The sequence below is a fragment of the Haliotis asinina genome, chromosome 10, assembly GCF_037392515.1.
Source record: "Haliotis asinina isolate JCU_RB_2024 chromosome 10, JCU_Hal_asi_v2, whole genome shotgun sequence".
NCBI classification, from domain to species: Eukaryota; Metazoa; Mollusca; class Gastropoda; order Lepetellida; family Haliotidae; genus Haliotis; species Haliotis asinina.
In genome coordinates, this window is record NC_090289.1 from 50615454 (window position 1) to 50635054 (window position 19601).

Here is a 19601-nt window from a genome sequence, read left to right on the forward strand (position 1 = left end):
GATGTCTGTACATTGTACAGGAATAATGTAAATGAAAATGATCTGTATCTAGCTGCAATCTTGCAAAGTTGACACCATATTTTTCAAGCAGGATAACTTCATGTAATCTGTCTGCCATATACAAACATGGCATTTGTAACAGCCTGTGTGATAAGGATCCAACTTCGATACTTTCTGGGATGTTATCTGACATCGTTAGTTTCAGATGTGCACCTCTTTTGTAAGCCCAACATTGATCCAACATAGCCAACAGGCTACTCATAGGTGAGCTTTGATTTCATGTCCTCTTCGATGAAGGGAACTTCAAGGGATTCAAGTGTTCCACTGTTTGGATAGGAGGAGGCAAGCATAATAAGCATATGGAAAAATCTAGCTGTATGTGCAAACATAAAATCTGCACAGAATAATAAATAAAAAAAAATTGTAAGTCAAACTGATTGAAACGAGAAGCCTGATTTTCATTCAATCAATGACTTATGATGATTTTTACCTTCTGATTGAGAAGATTTATTCTCTCCTTGAGGAGCTGCAACAAAATCTTCTGATGGGAGTCCTCGGTCATAACAGTTGTGTCCACAGCAGGTAGCAGCATCTCTGCCATGTGGTACTGTCCACTCTCCATCAACACCCGCGATATCTCCTGTTGAACCCGTGCTGCCGTGGTGGCATCAGTAGATGGACATACACTAAGTGCCATGCACAGTGTCTGCAGTTCTTGTACAGGCTGTGGAAACACACAAGACAGTGTTCAACATAACAACGACTCCTACCTGTACAGTACAGTGCCTGCATATGTAACATAATATAATCTGTGTTTGACATTGATAAATGCTCAAATAAGTCTATAAAGGACTAATCTGGACCTCTGTCTACAAAATGTGTGCAGTACTATAACATCGTTTAGTGGTAGGACTGCTTTGTCGAACAGGTCCCAGGTACTGGAGCCCCAGATTTATAAAGGCTTTGATAAAGAAATTTCTAAGTTTCACATGCGGAGAACTCATAATTGTTCTATCAGAGAAATTAACTGTAGAGCTCTTTCAAAAAAGCCCTAACAACCCATCTGTTTACATTACCCTTCTCATAGGTTTTGCTTACTCTCTCCTTCAGCGCCATTGAGCAAATACTTTTTGGAAACAGGCGCGCTATAAATTATTATTATCATTATTATTATTATTAGAGGAGCTGTACAAGGCCAGAAGATCTGGACTTTGGTGTAGCCAGGTGGTTAAAGTGTTTATTTGTCATGCTGAAGACCCAGGTTTGATTCCCAACATGGGTTCAATGTCTGAAGCCCATTTCGGTGTTCCCCAGTCATGATATTGCTGAAGTATTGCTAAAAACGCATTGAAGTAACTCACTCACTCAGTCAGTCAGTCTAATAGATCTGTGACAGACAATCTATATGTTCTTTCATTAATCAATTTTACATAACTACACATTTTTCATAAAAAAACAAATTCATGAGATCACTTTAACAACATTTCCTTTTAAACATATACAAACATGGACATTATAATGGTATTACCTTTCGCAAAAGCCTGAAGACAGATGCTGCCATGATAAGGTTTTGTGTCAGAGCTGCCAAGTCCAGCTGTGAAGTATCAGAGATGCCTGCTTCTATGCCCTGCATCATGAGAGTTACAGCCTGGTCCATGTCCGCCACATCCACCTCACACTGATGCAGTGTGTACACCTTGCTTGGTGCAGGCACCTCTTTCACCCCTTCCTTCAGTGACTTCCTGGCTGAGGGTTCTTCCTCACCCGGGTCAGGCTCACTCTCCCCAGCTGGCAGCAAGTACTGGACACAAGTGCAGTTTCATATGAGATGAACTCTAACTAGGCTGTCTAAGATATCTCAGGTTATGAACATCAGTCTAAAACACACCTGCTTACATCGTCTGTCTGTCTGAATTCCCCTTATGTCATCAATGGATTCTCAGAAATGTAAGAGACATAAAATCATTTGTTTTCTTTCTTAACACATTCCCCAGAAATTCTCATGACTAGGTCCCTTGAGCCAAAAATAATGCACCTAAACACAAGGTGACAGTAACATTCAGGCGGTAGTGATATAGTAGGTTAGCCTTGATGGTGTGTCACCCCTGTTGCACTAGTTGGTTATAGCACCGCCTGGCATATTGATCGTTTCAGTGAACACCATCAGTCAGTCACTCATTTCTCAATACCAGACCTGTAACAAGGCTGGAGTATAAAATTGGGTCAGGAACAAACCTGTTTACACAAATCCTCCCGTGTGATGATGAAGCGCCACAAATGTCCTTGAGCAAGGGTTAGGTAGCCTTCAGAACTTGTTGTCTTGCCCAACAAGTCCAGAACATCATCCACACATTCTCTAACAGACCTGAAATTTTTGAGCTTATTGATGTAATACAATCATCTGCACTGAATAAAGAGTATTAGTTATTAAGATGTGAACATAAAATTACAGCTATTTTCAAAAATAACATGGATAATGTATATTTGAATTTCTAATATCCCTGTGAATCACATTTGTAGCTAAATGAAGAATGAGAATGACATGTAATTGGATATTTTAAATTTCAGATTAAGCACACTGGGTTTTACATAGCTTCATATGCTATGCCTCATTGTTATGTAAAATGTCCTACTTATTCTTTTCAAAGTTGGTAATAAGATAGCAAAAATGTTCAGGAACATAATCATATGGTAAATGTCTTCAGCCAGTCAGTTGTCTGCTGCTGCATTACTCTCACCTGTCTGTCTCTATCCCTGAGATCCACATGATCTGGGCGAGAGACAAAAGGTAGCCAGCCTTTGTGCTAGAGTCCCCCACCACAGACACCAGGTCCTTCAGCACCACCGCCTCCCCCTCGTTCCAGCGCTTCCTGCATGCACACTCATATCTTATCACTCTTCTAAACACATGGATGTTTTAGACAGTGGGTTTCCAATCATTTCATTTCCTTGGACAATGATTACTTCAGCAAAAAAAGTCTTGATGATATTTCAAAAGTAGTTAGGTCCTATTAAACACTGATTTAATCATCTTGGGACATTTGTTGTCAGAAAATTAACAGACTTAGTACAGCATTTCAGTTACTAGCCTGTAGGAAGAAAACCCTGTGTCTGTGTGTTCATAGACATTGAAACATTGGTTACAATAATGAGTATGTGTATGAACTTGACATTGAGTCAGTGTTGGAACAGACCAAGCTTCTCTGAAAGGTTTAATTATGCACAGTGAACTGTGTCTCTCTTGTCGCCTTACAGAGTGTAACCCTCAACTATAAAGACATACACTACTCCAAAGAATCACAAGTACACTGTAACATGCTAAATTTGTTCATCATTTGCAATATAACATGTTACTAATCTCAAGCTGTATTTTGTCATTCATCTTACACCTTACTTACTAGGTTTGTGAAAATGAGTAATCTACCTACTTGATGCCCCTGAAGGCCTCTAGTTCTGACTGCAGGAGACAGAGGATCTTGTCACCATCTGTTGGCGGTCTCTCCTCACCCTCAGTGTCAAACACATCTTTCATTGTCCTGGGATGAAAATGATGTTGCACCGTTTACAGCATATTTAGAGCTGAAGACATTGTGTCAGAGAGGCAATTTTCCATTAGGTATCTCTCATGTTTGGTCTAATGTTTTGTCAAGATGTCAGAAAGGTTCAGCTACCAACAATGACATAAAAAAGTCTTTACTTTCAGAAAAGATTCCATGTGAAGTGAGAATGTGCTCAAGAAATTACACAGAGGTTTCAGATGGTAACATAAACTGAATGGCAAGAGAAATGCAACTCTGGCTTTTTGTCAGGATCTTAAACAGAAGACATAAATATGAACTCTTTAACACACATGCTATAACAATTAACTTGAACTGCCCCTAAACCATTCTCATGGTTAACAGTCAACATGTATTTGGGTAAATACTTGAAACAATATGTAATTTTCTGAATAAAATTGATATTTTATACTTATCTTGACTCATGCTTAACTGCTTACTCTCCTCTTCATGGCGAAGGTGGTGGAACACCTGAAATCCCTTGAAGTTCCTTTCTAAAAGAAGTGGATGTAAAAGCACACCCAAGCATTACCTCCCCTTTCCTGCACACATGGTCAGCTGACCGCCATGCTACTTCACTCTCTCCTGTAGTTGCCCCACATGAGAATGCGAGAATTCAGAATTCGTGTCTGTGAGGGGTGGCAGGGAGGGCTTTCACCATCAGTCAGGATAAGTATAAAATATCAATTTTATGCAGAAAATTACATATTTTTCCTTATCCTGACACATGCTTAATTGCTTACAGAATTCAACAGAAATGGCAGTGGGTCAGGGGAATCACATCCAGTCAAAAAGAAGATTTTGTTGACTTGTACGTGATGACACTAATATAGCTAGTGTCTTGTTAGTTTCTGATGCAAATCACGATATAACAATTGAAACTAGTTGTGACCTTTCTTCATGTATAATTATCTTCATAATGAATGCAAGGTCATAATCACTTATGCTAGTCTGTTCAAGACGTGCACATAGACTTTCCACCAAAATACACCGCAGAACGTCTGGCTTCCATAAGTCACGTGATAAATCGGGTGAGTTAAGTCAGAGTTGTCGGGGAACTGTTAGTTGCTGAGCAACAACAAGTGGTCCAAACTGATGAATGCCAGTGACGTCCTCCATGGCCATGTCTCGCAAATAATGGTTATGGAATACTGTATTTGACTTCCAAAAACAGCCTTCCATAATAGCAGATAGCGAGCAGTTATTACCATGTAGCCCTAGTGTTGAGGGTAGAGCTCTGACTTCATGTGGGTTAGAGGCTCATGGAAAGTTTAATCCTGCTGCTTTACACGCTCTCAGTATAACAGCTCTGATCCACACTGAGATAGTGTTGCAGGATACTTCCATGGGTGTCTCAGTAGATATAGGGATAAAAAGGCGCTTGAACCATTGTCTTCTTGACTTGGTACGCACGATGTTTATTTTCAATGCTCTCACAGGACATAATGATAAATCGTGTGTATCATGTGGTCCTAAGATTGAAGACAAAGCCGGTATATGGAACTGTCTATCCGGTTCACCTGGCAGTTGATTCTTTGCTATGAAATCCCATCTTAGACCTAAATGAGCTGTTTCCTGGTGACTTGTGTCGAAACTCTTTTGATTAAAGTCTAGAGCATGAATTTCTGATATTCTTGCAGCTGTAGCCAAGGCAAGTAAAAATAGCATCTTTTGAGTCAACATTTCAATTAAAGTTTAATCAAGTGGTTCATATGCATCACTTGTGAGATGTTGGAGTACAATATTTAGATCCCACGCTGGAGCTCTAAATCTGTGTTGTTGATCTTCCAACTTGAACGAACGTAATAAGGCAATGAGCTCTGTTACTTTAGTCAGTTTGGTCCCTGTTCCCATGGTGATGACTGAGCTGAAAGCAGCTAAATACGTAGTTAATGTAGCACCCTTCAGACCTTTAGACTGATGTAAATAGCATAAATGATTTGCTATTTGAGGATGAGATGCCTTGTTTGCCGAAAATCCCTTTTTTCTAGTGTATGTCTCAAACTGTTTCCACTTGTCATAAAGTGTGCGAGTGGATTTCCGTAAAGCTAAAGTGACTGCTTTCGCTGCTCTCACTGGATTATCCTCTGTGTTTCAAACAAGTTTTAATACGGTCCATATGTGAAGACAGAATACTGATGGTTGGGAGTGTATTTGTTTTGTGTGGGGATGAATGAGAAGATTCTTCCATTCTGGTAATTGTAGTGTTGGTTGTCCTAGCTCTTCTATAAGTTTTGGAAACCAATCTCTCTTTGGCCAGTAAGGCGCAACCAAAATCAGTTGTAACTTGTTTGTATGTCTGATTTTCGTGATGACTTTTGGTAACAGTACTGGAGGGGGAAACGCGTATGCGTTTAGTCCTTCCCATGGAATGCAGAGAGCGTCTGTTGCCCAGGCTAGGGGATCTGGTACTGGCGACACAAAGGTTGTTGTCTGTTTGTTGAATCTCGTTGCAAATGGATCCATAAGTTTGACGGATTAGTTGAAACGCTTCCCGATGCAGCATCCATTCTGTTGCAGATGTATGTAGGGGACGAGATATGGCGTAGGCTCCTGGTATGTGACATGCTTTTACTTGAAGATGAACAGTTGAAATGTTAGGCGTAGCAGAGATAGTGATCTTGTTGATCCCTAAAACACTACTGTTGAGTTGTCCATGTGGATCATTAATAACTTGTTTCTCAATGCTGTTGACCAGTGGTGGATGGCATGAATGACGGCTTTCATTTCCAACTGATTGATGTGAAGAACTTGTTCCTCTTTGTTCCAGATTCCTGCTGCTACCGCGTTTCCCAGATGAGATCCCCATCCTAGTAGGGATGGATCTACATAAAGGTGGTTGTTGAATACCGGCTCTAACATATAGGTTCCTGCGGAGACAATCGATCGGTGAGTCCATCACATCAGAAAAGGCTTCAGGCTGCCTGGGAGCGGAATCTGTCCTCTGTTGTTGAGATAAAGATTCAAGAATCGATGTAAGGGACACAACTGCAGTCTTCCTCTTTTGGTCATATCTTGGGATGTGATGTGATGTGATGTGAGGAGGCCTAGTGGACACAGGTTCCAATTCTGACTTTAGGTGATTTACTAACCAAACCAGATGTGTTGGTAGCCTGATCGTGAAGTCTAATTGTAGTCGGAGTTGACTTTTCCGTTGATGCGCTTGTATCCCGTCATCAAGATGAAAAGCACTGCATAGCCCCCTGAGGTGTAGATAATTGACAATGGGCTTGGTTACCAGTGTAAACAGCCATTAGTCGAAGATATTCCAAACGGTAGGACATTGATAATGCTAACCGTTGAAAAGGAAGTGTAGATATTTTCTTGATTCTCAATGTATCAGGATATGTAGGTATGTATCTTGCAGATCTATACTGGCTAGATAGTCTGCTGGTCTGATGAGGAGTCTTAGTTGAGGAAGACGTACCATCTTGAAATGTTCTGGCTTCCTGGCTTCGTAGAAACTTTGTGTTGAATTCCTCCATGTTGTAAATGAGACGGAATTTCTCTCTGGAATTCTTCTTCGGTACTAGGAAAATTGGAGAATAAAATCCAGCCATTAGATTCTGTGGCTGTATTACTTCTACTGCTCCCTTCTGCAACAGTGTTGATATAGCATCGGTCAACTTGTCCAGTTGATTGTTTGCATAGATGATGGGAGTTGGTTGTTTTGTGAGCAGTGTTGTATCCTCCAGCGGGATCTTGAAGCAGTCTTGTAGAATATTCATGACAGTTGTCGTTGAGGATTCCCCAAATTTCCCAGTAGCATTGAAGATGTCCACCCACTTGAGATGGTTGTATGGGAAAGGCTGGGGGTAGAAGACTCCAGTCGTTTTGAACCCAATCTTCAGCGTTTATTTCCTCCTCCGTCCCTAGACGATCTTCCTGATATATGAGGGCGTTTATTTCCTCCATAGGGGCGACGAAATGAAGAAGACAATTTCTCCCTTTGCTCTTTGAACCCTGGAAAACTTGGACTTGCTAGTATAACGCTGATTTGTCTGTTTAAGGACAGAAGTCAAAGTGTTGATGGATTTTATCATCATAACTTCCCTTGAATCTTGAGTAACTGATCTTGCTACCCCTTAAACCCTTCCATCGAATACTGTAGGTGCAGACCATAGGGTTTGATACAAGGGCTTTGTGAAGTTCTCACTCCATGAGGTGGCAGACAGGAGCCCCTGCCTACGAAGCAGATTAATTCCAGCAGTGCTAGAATCTAAATGCTCAGACATAAATTGCTGATCCTTCCTCTGTGTAATGAGTACTGACAGGATCATCCTTCTTCCTCGTTTACTGGATTGCTAAACTTAGCGATGAGTCTCGTTGATGGCTATAGATCGAGCTAATCCAAAGAAGGTTTGCCTCGTAGTAGTGTACAGTTGCACCAATCTTTTGTCTTCCACCTTGTAAAATCTATTACGAGCTGGGTTGTTGACTTTTTAGCCTTTGTCAACCTCCGGTGCTCTGATGAATGGCTCCATATTATGAAGAGGGAAACGACATGCGTTAAAAGGCGGCACATATTGCTGTTGAAACTTGGTTGCTGTCTTGAAAGCTGTAGACAAAGTCTTAGGTATCGTAGATACAGGAAGTATCGTATCAATGTCATTGTATCAATGTCATCATTCTTCATCACGTATGTGTTGAACTCATTGGTACCCTTAGTTGGAGAAGCCAGGTTTAAACCATCTGTGATCCATGATGTGATTTCCGAGTCCGAAAATAAGACTTCCTCCAGTGACAATTCACACTGATGAAAGATGAATTCATAGATCGCCGATGATCCCAACTGCGTGAGTCTAAGTTTTCTATAAATAGGAATGCATTAATGCATTCGACTGTGTTGAAGAGTTGTCTACGATGCTCGTGAGTGCATTTGACATCTGTGATGTCTGTTGTAGATGAGATTTGACATCTGTGATGTCTGTTGTAGATGAGATGCGCTCTGAAGTGTTAAAGATGCTGTCAGCGTCGATCTAGTTGCCAAAGTCCGATGCCTGGTGTCTTCACTCCGTATCATTAACAGAGACTCGTCAAAATACTGACGTTCTTCTACAGGGACTATCTCCTCCCCGAATGATTTCTTTATCTGCGAGAGATGATTCTGCGATGATCTAGCAGATGACGACTTCGACTTCTTAATTTTCTTAGTCTGAGACGGTCCTGTCTCAACAGACGATCTCTTCTGAGTCTTGGGAGGGGACTCGCCCGACCTTGGACATGATCTTGGAGATACAACTGGCTTCTTGCTGGAATAAGTCTCAGCTTCAACAATTAATCGGTTACCCGACTTTATCTCACTAGATTAAGACATGGGTAATGCGAGCTGACGCTGCTTGTCTCTAGAGCGCACATATAATAAAAATTCTGCTTCAGACAATTCAATGCAAAATACACAATGAATGTGAGCAGAACATAAAGATTTACACGCCAGGCAAAGTACGTGCGGGTCAACCAAAGAGAGCCGTAATCTGCACTGAAAACACAATTTCGTCATTGACTAAATATGTGTTAGAAATAGACACAATAATTACCAAATTGTATCATAATAACAAATATAACACTTACATACAAGCCAAAAACCATATACAGCACAAATTTAGCTAGAAAAATAGAAAGAATGAAATGTGGTGTACAAGACCCAAGTTGCCTCAAGCCGCCCTCATCAGGCGGTCAGCTGACCGTGTGAGCGGGAAAGGGGAGGCAATACTTGGGTGAGTGTGATTTTATGTCCACTTCTTTTAGAAGGAAACTTCAAGGGATTTCAGGTGTTCCACTACCTTCGCCCAGGAAGAGGAGAGTAAGCAATTAAGCATGAGTCAGGATAAGGAAAAATATAACGTAACACTGTTCTCTAAAATATTTCAACATTTGTTTCCAAAAACTAAAACTGAACTTCTGTGGCCTTTCAGCAAGCTGTCTGACAAACCCTTACTTTTCCACAAAGTCTTGCTGCCCCTCCCTGGAAGCATCCCGCTTGATGCGCACCCACAGCTGCACCAGAGTGTTCACGTGACTGTCATCTATGTGCAAGTACATCGCTATGGTTTCCATGGCTTCCTTCCACATCCCACGGCGTCGGTAACATTCTGTCAGGCAGTTGTAGATCTTCCACAGAGACGACTACAAGCACCACATAAACACAGGTGTTATCTGACATGGTTGCACTGATACCCTTGCTAACATGATGTATGAAGAACATAATTTCTTCAAGGTCACATACAACGTAAAACACAACTTTGCAGATTCTGGTACCTTTCGGTATGCACTTATGGAAACAAATCATAAAATATGCCAATTCAACCTATAAAGTTGAAAAAAGAAACGCGATGAAAAAAAAAAGCCAGCAAAATCGGAGTTCAAACGTTTCACTAAATTCCCCCAAGCGCTGGGGGGAAAACTGGTTTCAACAGCTGTGCTGCGCTGCGTCCATAACGCATGCGCAGTGAATAGGTTCGCGGAGCTTGAAACAGTATGCATGCCCAGCATCTGAGGTTGTGAGCAGTAGTCTAATCTTGGTTGTATACACAAACAATTAAATTATCTATTCGTTACGTAAAAAACTTGTTGATTGTCGTAAGCAGTCTCTGTCACAGAGAAAGCTCAGTGTCTGGTTTATTCACACCTTTATGTCTGCCTGCCTGTCTGCCAAAGACAACATGCAGAACACAGCTTCAATCATTGACCACGTGCAATTTGAACTTAACACCTACCAGACTAAATGACATAAAGAAAATAAGTTGATTTATGACTCGTGCACCAGAGTCCCGTCTCTGCCGCATTATGTAATTAGGCACGTGTGATACACATGACATGTTTTTACGTCTGTGGGTTGCAAACAAACTACATTAATTTTTTTCGCATGACTGGATCTGACAGAAACTGGTGCAAACTCTTGTCAGTTTCAAGTCCTGCTTTGTATGTGGACAGATTCCAGCCACGCAGTAGTTTACCATCTCTACTGACATGATTTTTGATTGGATCGAACGCAAATTCAGAGAACATGTGTTTTCAAAATGCAACATCTCTATATACATTCTTCATGGATAACGACTTCTTTTGGTGTATGTGATTTTGTTTGACAACAGTATATGAATCAATACTGAAACGACGCATCAAGTACACAAAAATAAGTTGTTATCCATAAAGACTCTTACTTTCTTGTGACGCTATACTGCTAAAATGCCCATGAAACAGATGATCTTTCTGTACACACAAAGAACCCTCAGCATATCAGCAAATGAAACAGCCAATTGGAAGCCGTCGTTACACTTGAGTGCACATCCACCCACTATGACTGGGTTTGGTCTCCCGAGGGCTTCGTTTCTGGGGAAGTAAGGCCAAGTACAAAATATTGCACTTTTGAATCGCGATTGTACGCCTATAATTTTGTTTATTTGTTTTTTTAAAAGCAGCAATGTATATTATATGTCATGAATAAGTGATAAATGTGTTTTAATTATGTTTGATTTTTTTGTTGCATGTGACCTTTAACACTGAGTGGAACAATGCAAACTTTTCTCCAGAGGCCTCTCTTGTCAAAGCGCTCCATGCTACCCTCCTTTTAAGACAGCTTCCTACTAATCCTAGTTGTGAAGAAAAGCATGCAGTCCACTATCTACCCACGTGACCTTTGAATCATCATTCTCGTTCTTGGAAACATAAAATAATCTGCAAGGAGGCTGGGTGGGCATCCATTGCATGAGATAGGATAAGTATATAAATATACAATTTATACTTAAAATGTACAAATTTTTAAACTACCTATCTCACGGCATGCACATATCCCACGGTCAGACGTTGGCATGCAAATGCACTAGGTCTTCACAGTGTGAACAGCAGAAACTATGCAGACTGGAAATAACCATAGATAGAGATGCACAAAGGAAGCCTGTTAGAACTAGTGCAACTCCTAAGCTTGTGATGACTTTTCCTCCTTAGCTTACAAAGCATGTCTCCCAGGGAGATGGGTGCCTCCGAGTGACAGGAGTTCAGCTACAACCTCCAGAGAATAAAAAGATGCAACGTAGCAAGTGAGGCCTCACCTTGCCAAGATTTACAAGGTACGTTCAGTTCCAGTCTACATCAAATTACCCTCACTCCTTTACATAAGCTTAGTCAAGGGATGAATCTGGCAACTTTGGAGCAGGGAATGCAATTAAATCCACTGGAATTCTGGAGTGACAAACTGTACTGATGTTACTGCTTCAAAAACAAGCATTGTCTCAAAGGTGACATAATCCCCTGCCACAATTTATCAAATCAAGCCTAAAAAGTAACGAACCTGAAAGTAATACTTCAAGATGAAGTTAAATGTCAACAAAAACATGACCAATCAACATCTCTGGATATCTTGCTCTGTCGTTGTTCAAGTGAATGTCTTAGTGTATGAAATATGCAAAAATTGCAAAAACATTGCTTATCAAAAAACATTCAAGGGTAGCCTTGTGAGCTGTTCTTGAGATATCTTGCTGACAATCTTAACATGCAGTTAAATATGCTGAACGTTTCAAAGTGTCACTGTGACATTGGAAATTATGTGAAGGTTACAAAAACCAATTGGGTCTTGCACCTTTCCTCAATATGAAAAATATGAAGAAAGTCCAGTGAATGGTTCTTGAGATATCTTACCGACAATGTTAACCATGTTAACATGCTTGTTATTAATAAAATGTTAATGAAATCTTCAAAATGTCACCATGACCTTGAAAATTATGTGATGGTCAGCAAAATCAAATGGGCCCTGTGCTTTCACTGAATGAAGCTTGGTGCTGAATATGAAGAAAATCCAGTGAATGGTTGAACCCTTCCACATCATGATATAGAATCATGCTCCAGATCTGTCCATTCGCCAGTGCACATTTGCACTTACCATTGGAACTTTTTATTTCGAAAAGGTTCGAACCAAACAATTCCGAATGCTGCTTAGCGTATGCTCGCTTCCGGGTGATGCACACGGCATATGTACAACAGAGTAAACAGTTGCTGAAAATAGTGTTTTGGACAATATTCAAGGATGTCACCTTGCAGAAATATTAGCTAATGGTAACCATGTCAACAGAAACCCCAAAGCTTACATACTGCAGGTCAAATAATTGTGTTATATGCGGATTTGTGTTTGTGGAGAGATCTGTGTCAGTGACCTGAATATTTTGAAAGTCCCTCAGATTCCTAAATAGTAGCCGTTGTCTGATTGGTTAAATCTGTTTAACTGGTTATCTGACGCAACCTTCTACTAGGTTTTGTTAGACTCAGTGGTGGAGTGTAATGAAATACACTGATACTAAGTTTACTTAGGCTGTTTCATTTACATGTTTATCGGTGTTAATTACCCAATAAGGATAAGATGCTCTGGCTGAAACACTGAAAGTACTCAATACGTTCAACTTGTGGGAGTACATAAAATGCTAGTTACTCCTCAAAACATGCAATTACTCATAGATAAACTGGAATAGGAGTAAATTATGTGGAGCTTTGCCTGATGTTGATTTGTAGAATGTTGTTTGGGCAAAAGTTGGTTTGTAGAAACCAGTTCGGTGAAAGCTGATTCATGGAATGCTGTTTCAGAGAAAAATGGTTTGCAGGAAATGGATTGGAGAATGCTAATTCTTCGAATGCCGTTTCAGCGAAAGCTGGTTCGACTGATGCTAATTCAGTGATGGTTGATGGTTTGGAGAAAATTGGACTGAGAGGTGCGGTCTGGTGAAATATGATCTGGTGAACTGTGGTCAATGAAAGTGTTGGTTTCAGCAAAAATTTAAATGGATGAACTAGGCATGGGAACACTGGAGACAACTCTCCTATTTGCAGAATAGGAAGCATTCAGCAAAATGAGCAAAGGGATCCTTGAGTAGTTCCCGAATGCCTTAAAGGTATAATGCTTACATTTATCACAACGATTATCCAATTTACATTGTCCCATACAAATCAACACAGGAAGAATGCAGATCACTCAAAGAAAAGACCTTGATGTACAGAGGACATTTTTCTCTCTTATTGGACTGGTCTGTCTTCCCCAAGATGCTTTTCTCTTAGAATGGTTGACGAAAGGATGAGTAATGTAAACCATACCCACACTGGGTTTGTGACAAGAAGGAGAATGATCATTCAAAGGTGGTCATGTGGTTAGATAGTAGGGTATGCTGCATGCTTTTCTTGACAACTAGGAAGCTGTCTAATAAGCAGAGTAGCATGGAGTGCTTGGGCAAATCGACAAGAGATGCCTTGGGAGCACAGTGTTGAAGCAACAGAATGAAGTGCATACTGTGAGATAAGATAAGTTTACAAATCACTTTTCATTAAATTCAAAAACGATCATTTTTCATTACATTAAATTTCTAAAAAACAATTTTTCATTAAATTCAAATTATCAGCCAAGAAACGCAAGAAGACATGTTTCCTGGAGCACATAAAACCAATAGGTTTCTTTCAGAAGTAAGGACATGTCTGTAAGTTTCTTTATACTTCTGCAGAAATGTATGTTTCATCAGTATTTAACTGTTTTCTATCAAGCCTTTCCTTGTCGATTGATCATAATACAGTAGAACCCTCAAAACTGGCATCCTTCCGATCTGACATGCTCTCAATATCGTCACTAGAATTATGTTCTGACCGATTATTTGAATTCCCTCTAATCCGGCATCAGCCTACTCCGTACTTTGACACAATAAAGACCACCCAATTGGCTGTTTGTACAGTAGCTAACGCTCACAAAACCAGCATCTGTTATCTTGGCTCTCCTGTTGATGGCTGAACATGTATGAACAATACATTGGACTACAGTTAAGTACAGTGGTTAAGAATAAGTAGGTGAGGTAAACTGGTGAACGGCATGTGTCACTTGGCAAATTAAATTAATTGGTGTCTCCCAATTTGTCGCTCACTTGCCATGTCAAGATGGTTTTGAAGATTAGCAGAAAGTGCATTAACAACAAAGTTGATTACACTTAAATATGGTGGAATATGGTTATGGATTATGCCTGAGAAGGTGAGGTAAATTTGTTCAGTTGTATTTTACAGCACATGGAATATCATTGTCAGGTTGAAAAGAGAAAAGTTTGATAAACTGGCATACTCACTATATCGGCAAATTTTGCTGGTTCCAATGTGTGCCGATTTAGAGGGCTTCGACAGTATAGAAACTTTTAGAACAGATAACAAATATCAACCTACCTCTTCAATGCGAGCCTGTTTCTTATCAGTGTCCGAGAAGCACCACTCCGTGAGTTGTTGACAAGTATTGCGATAGAACTCTGTGGCTTGCTTGTCCAGACTGCGGTTGTAGCAGAAGTGGCCAAACTTCACCATCAGGTAGCCTGCAACCCACAAATGTATGATTGTACCATGTCTGGAAGGGAGTAAGTTTTGTTTTATGCCACTTTTAGCAATATTCAAGCAATATCACAGCAGGGGACACTAGATATGGGTTTCACACATTGCATCCATGTGGGGATTTGAGTCCGAGTCTTCAGCATGACGACCAAATGCTTTAACCACTAGGCTACCCCAACAACCCTGATCCCTGGGTGACAACAGTTGTAGCCCATTCAGTGATCATAATTCATTCTTCGGTGACATGTAATAGGCTGTATAAATTTTGTTCCTCTATGTACATCGCATTCATGAGACCCACTGAATGTTCTATGAAACTGGACTCTGAAATGAGGTTACTATTAAACATGTCTTGCATATAGCGCCAGCGCCTGTTGTTATTGTAATTTGTATCGGGCCCGCAGTTTAAATGATCTGTCAGGCAGCAAGCCCTGATAGCAACTTGCCAAATCAAAGTCTTGCAAATGCTGTTTGCATAAGATATGCACATGACATATAATCAATAATCATTTCATTTTCACATTTCCTTGAAATAATTATCAATTCAATTTTGAAATAGTGTCAACATACCAAAGTAGTATTTGTCATCAAAGTGTGTCTTATCTGACTCCACAACTCCTAGCACATTGAGATAGAGACCAACAGCTTCCAGACACTCATCTAACAATGCCTCCAGCTCTTCATCATCTGAAAACAACAAACACAAGAGGGTTGACAATTATACTATCATCTCCAGCAGACATTCAGGATAGATGTGTTTGAACCTCCCTGAGAAGATTCAGTTTAGAATTGATCTTCAGCAACATCTCCATCTCTTAAGAATGAGAGAATGAGTTTGGTTTTATGCCGCTTCAAGCACCATTCCAGCAACATCATGGCAGGATACCAGAAGTGGGCTTCACACATTGTACCCATGTGGGGATTTGTAAAGGGTTTTTGGTGTGATGAGTGAATGCTTGTACCACTAAGCTACCCCACCGCCCCTATGGATATATGCCCTGGCCAAAAAACGCCAAAAATATTTTATTCAGAATTCCAAAACTATCAAAAGGCACCAGTACACCAATCTATGTGTCAAGTTTGGTGAAGAAATATTGAACGGTTTTAGAGTTCTGCTCCAGAAAAGATAACAGTGCACAGATGGATGTACGGACGGGGTGCATTTAAATACCACCGAAAAGGACATTGCAGCGGGTAACAATTAGTACATAAGTGAATCTTAAGTACTCTTACCAGTAACAGCTTGAGACAATTTGTAAAACATCTGGAACTTGACATGGAAAGCATCCAGCATGTTCCTCTCAATCTGATCTCGTTTCAGTCCAGTAGAGGCTGCTCCTGCATCCCCAATCAGCCGCCATTCTGACTCGAGAAAGTGTAGATACAAGGTCATGGTCATACGCACCGCCTCCATCAGACCCACAGACAGATTGACAGTCAGAGGCACAGACTTGAGCTGCATCATCAGCACCTGACACAACTCCAGGATGACCAACTGATGACCACCATCTTCCTGACATTCATCGGTGGCTGTCATCAAACCCTCATTGGCAGACATCAACACAGAGGCTACCTCATCATAAGAGACATCATTGCTGCATTCTTCTTGTAGCAAGGTGTCCATCTGTTTGACCACAGTCAATATACTGGTCACAATTTGAATCAAGCCTTTGTCAACCCTGTCATTGTCTTCCCCTGATTCACTGACCACCTCCAGGAGGCGTTGTACATCCACCAACAGCTTATTTTGGGAAAGATATTTCACAGCGCGAATCACTGACTTAATAACACTCAAACCAAACTTTTCCTTATTAAAAGTAACAACATTATCTAACATGGTGACAAAAATGGATAAAACTTCTCTCAAATCAGTCTGAATTGCAGACTTTTTCAATTTCAATTTGTTTGCTAAATGGATGTACCTGCCAAGAGCTATTTCAATTTTTTCTACATCTGAATCTTCAATTACTTCCTTCTTGAAGAGGAATTTCATAGCAAGGAACCTCAACTGGGTTGTGATTAGAAGGGAGTCTGAACTGCTGCAGGTAGTTTCATGTTTGACAGAGGAATTCCAGAGCCGACTGTAGGTGTTCATTATGATGGGTTTAAAACCAGGTGTCTCAGCTGACACATCATGGAGGCAGCTGTACAGAAACACTCCAAGTTGATGCAGGTTGTCCATGTGACTCTGTCATTTAAAAAAATTGGTTGATAAACAACTGTCAGACTTATGTTAAGAGTTACTTTACAACCATTCACAAATGGATATAATCCAAAAATATAAAAAATACCTGATTACCATAACTGACTGCAAATTAAACACACTAATTATATTACAGCAATGGAAACGGAAATATCTTTTTAGCTAAGCTACTGTTACCATGAGGAAATACCTCATAAAAATAATAGAGACACATTTTTTTTGTCAAAAACCAACAACTCAACATGTTTCATGTAAATAATGGAAAAAGAGAATTCTCGAGTTACATTTAGCAGCATAGAACATGTAGAATGAAAGTAAATATATAAACGTGATGCAATGTAATAAAGACTTTTGTATGCACAGTAAGATGTTTTTCTTTTGGCTCACCTCTTGCACAAGCTTGTTCAAGATATGGTACAAAAGTTTTGGTACAGTCAGTTCATCTTGTAATTTAATGCTGTCCCTAGCAGTCTCGTAACCGTGACAACAAACATGCACCGCTGCGATGAGGTTTTCAGGAACATCATTTCCAAGAACAGCAACAGCAGAATGCAGAAATTTAACTGCAAACATTCCTTTCTCTTTCAAGTCACCATTTTTAGCTTTGCCCTTTGCCGTAAGTATACTTGACAGGTATTCCTATAACACAAGTGTTATGGAAAAAATAGATTCAGTGCTGGGACATACCAAAGACTGGATATAAGAAAGAAACAAGTGACATCATGAGAGCAAACAACATGCATTAACATAATCATGATAATCAACACCTCACACTAAAGTTGAAACAACCTTTAATGGACTACAGGAAAACATTTTATGAAATATGCAAACATTCTCTTGAATGTGAGTCAAAGCCATCACCAATGGTTACTCTCAATCAACTGTTTGCTAAACAAAAGTCTTCAATCAACATGATCAAAGGCCAACTGTTTTCATTGTTCCAAAAACAAACAATTTATGTTTCTACTTGCTTGACTTGCCCTCATAATATATATCACATTACATAAATCAATACAAAAAAACACAACATGACTCGACACATTTTGTCACAAATTAATTACTGATCAGCAATTACTGCTAATACCCACAAGTGACTTTTTCTACCATTTTCGTGTAAACATGAGCATGATTAAAATTAATCTTTTTTCAAAATGTATGCACAAACAGACACAGAAGACTACACCGGAAAGGTAACCTGATTCAACAATGTCAATAATTTTAGAAAGACACTGGGCAAAAAAACATGACTGTTTCATGTACCTTGTAGGTGGGTTTGTTAAAAAATCAAACTCTGTCACAGAGTAAAGTTCACCTCTGATGGTTCATTGAAAGGAATTGTGTTACCTCTTCAGTTAATAACAGTTTTTCTTGACCTCTTAATTTTTAAAATGGGTACCCAGTTGGATAAATTCATGTGAATATAACCATCTAGCACCTAACAGGCTGCTTGAATTATCTGGGGTAATAATTATCAGAGTGTTAGCACTTTGAACATGCTTGTTTGCATGGAGATTAGCGCATTTCTCATTATTAATATATTTTGAGGAGTTAAGGTTTCACATGTTTAAAGTAAGGTTTAGGCTTTAGGTTAGGCTTCTTACATTTTTATTTTAAAAATGATCGGTATATGGTCTCTGATTCAAAAAGAGAAACAAAAAAACACAAACAAAAGGGATTGTGGGTGGAAATCTCTCCAGAAAATGTTTCTCTACTTTCATGATGTATATTTGTACATGGCTGTTGTGATATCTGATACTCTGGTCTAATTCAATAGATCTATTATGATATCACTAAACCAATCTGAGTGGCGTATCATCCATAACGAGGCACAACTTCAAGCAGCAGCTTCACAAAAATATAATCAAGGAACCAATATCAGAAGGCAAAAGACATATATGAATCGTCCAAACGGCTGCAGTTTTGTTCTTGTCTTTAACAGGTATATCGTGACAGCCAGACGGCTTTTCCACATGAAAGTTGAACTGCCTGAACTTAGGCTGAAGTGATAAATCACTAATGGCATAAGAAATCTACCGAGAACTACCTTTGTGTCTCCAAGAATACCATCAAAATTCCCTTTGGTAATATTTTCTAATATCGTTTGGCTGTTAGCCATCCTTGAGACTTTTCTCTCATTGATCAAAGGGAATCATCGGCAGGGCAACAATAATCACAACATCGAGCACGAAGAAGTACCGCCATGAAGGTTTAAAATGGCCGCGCTTGACCGGTGTAAACCGAAAAGGAGCCCATTGAAATACTATCCGCTCACCACCAACCCACTTTATACAAAATTATCTCATTTGACAGACACATCTTGACTCCTCTCGTACAGAGAGAAAAAGTTAAATTGACTACTAAATTATTCTGTGTAAACATTTGGTAGCGATTTCAATGTGGTATTTATTCTACGAGAACAAACAAAAGTATGTTGGCGGAGAGATACCCAATCCAAAAAGGATATATTTTAAAGAGACTGGATCCTGAAAAATCCCCGTGATGTCTTT

General features: G+C 39.8%; 1 protein-coding gene across 1 annotated transcript in view; it reads right to left on the reverse strand.

The window, feature by feature from the left end:
• Positions 1-19341, reverse strand: part of LOC137299167 (separin-like) — a 31419-nt gene extending 12078 nt beyond the window's left edge. The window contains exons 1-11 of the mRNA XM_067831720.1: positions 19139-19341; positions 17482-17733; positions 16125-17079; positions 15462-15578; positions 14733-14875; positions 9496-9683; positions 3429-3536; positions 2739-2870; positions 2236-2365; positions 1529-1801; positions 491-724 (exon numbers count right to left, since the gene is read on the reverse strand). Coding sequence (XP_067687821.1) covers positions 491-724; positions 1529-1801; positions 2236-2365; positions 2739-2870; positions 3429-3536; positions 9496-9683; positions 14733-14875; positions 15462-15578; positions 16125-17079; positions 17482-17733; positions 19139-19210 — 2604 coding nt within the window. The 5' untranslated portion in view covers positions 19211-19341. The remainder of the gene's footprint in view (positions 1-490; positions 725-1528; positions 1802-2235; positions 2366-2738; positions 2871-3428; positions 3537-9495; positions 9684-14732; positions 14876-15461; positions 15579-16124; positions 17080-17481; positions 17734-19138) is intronic.
• Positions 19342-19601: the final 260 nt, after the last annotated feature.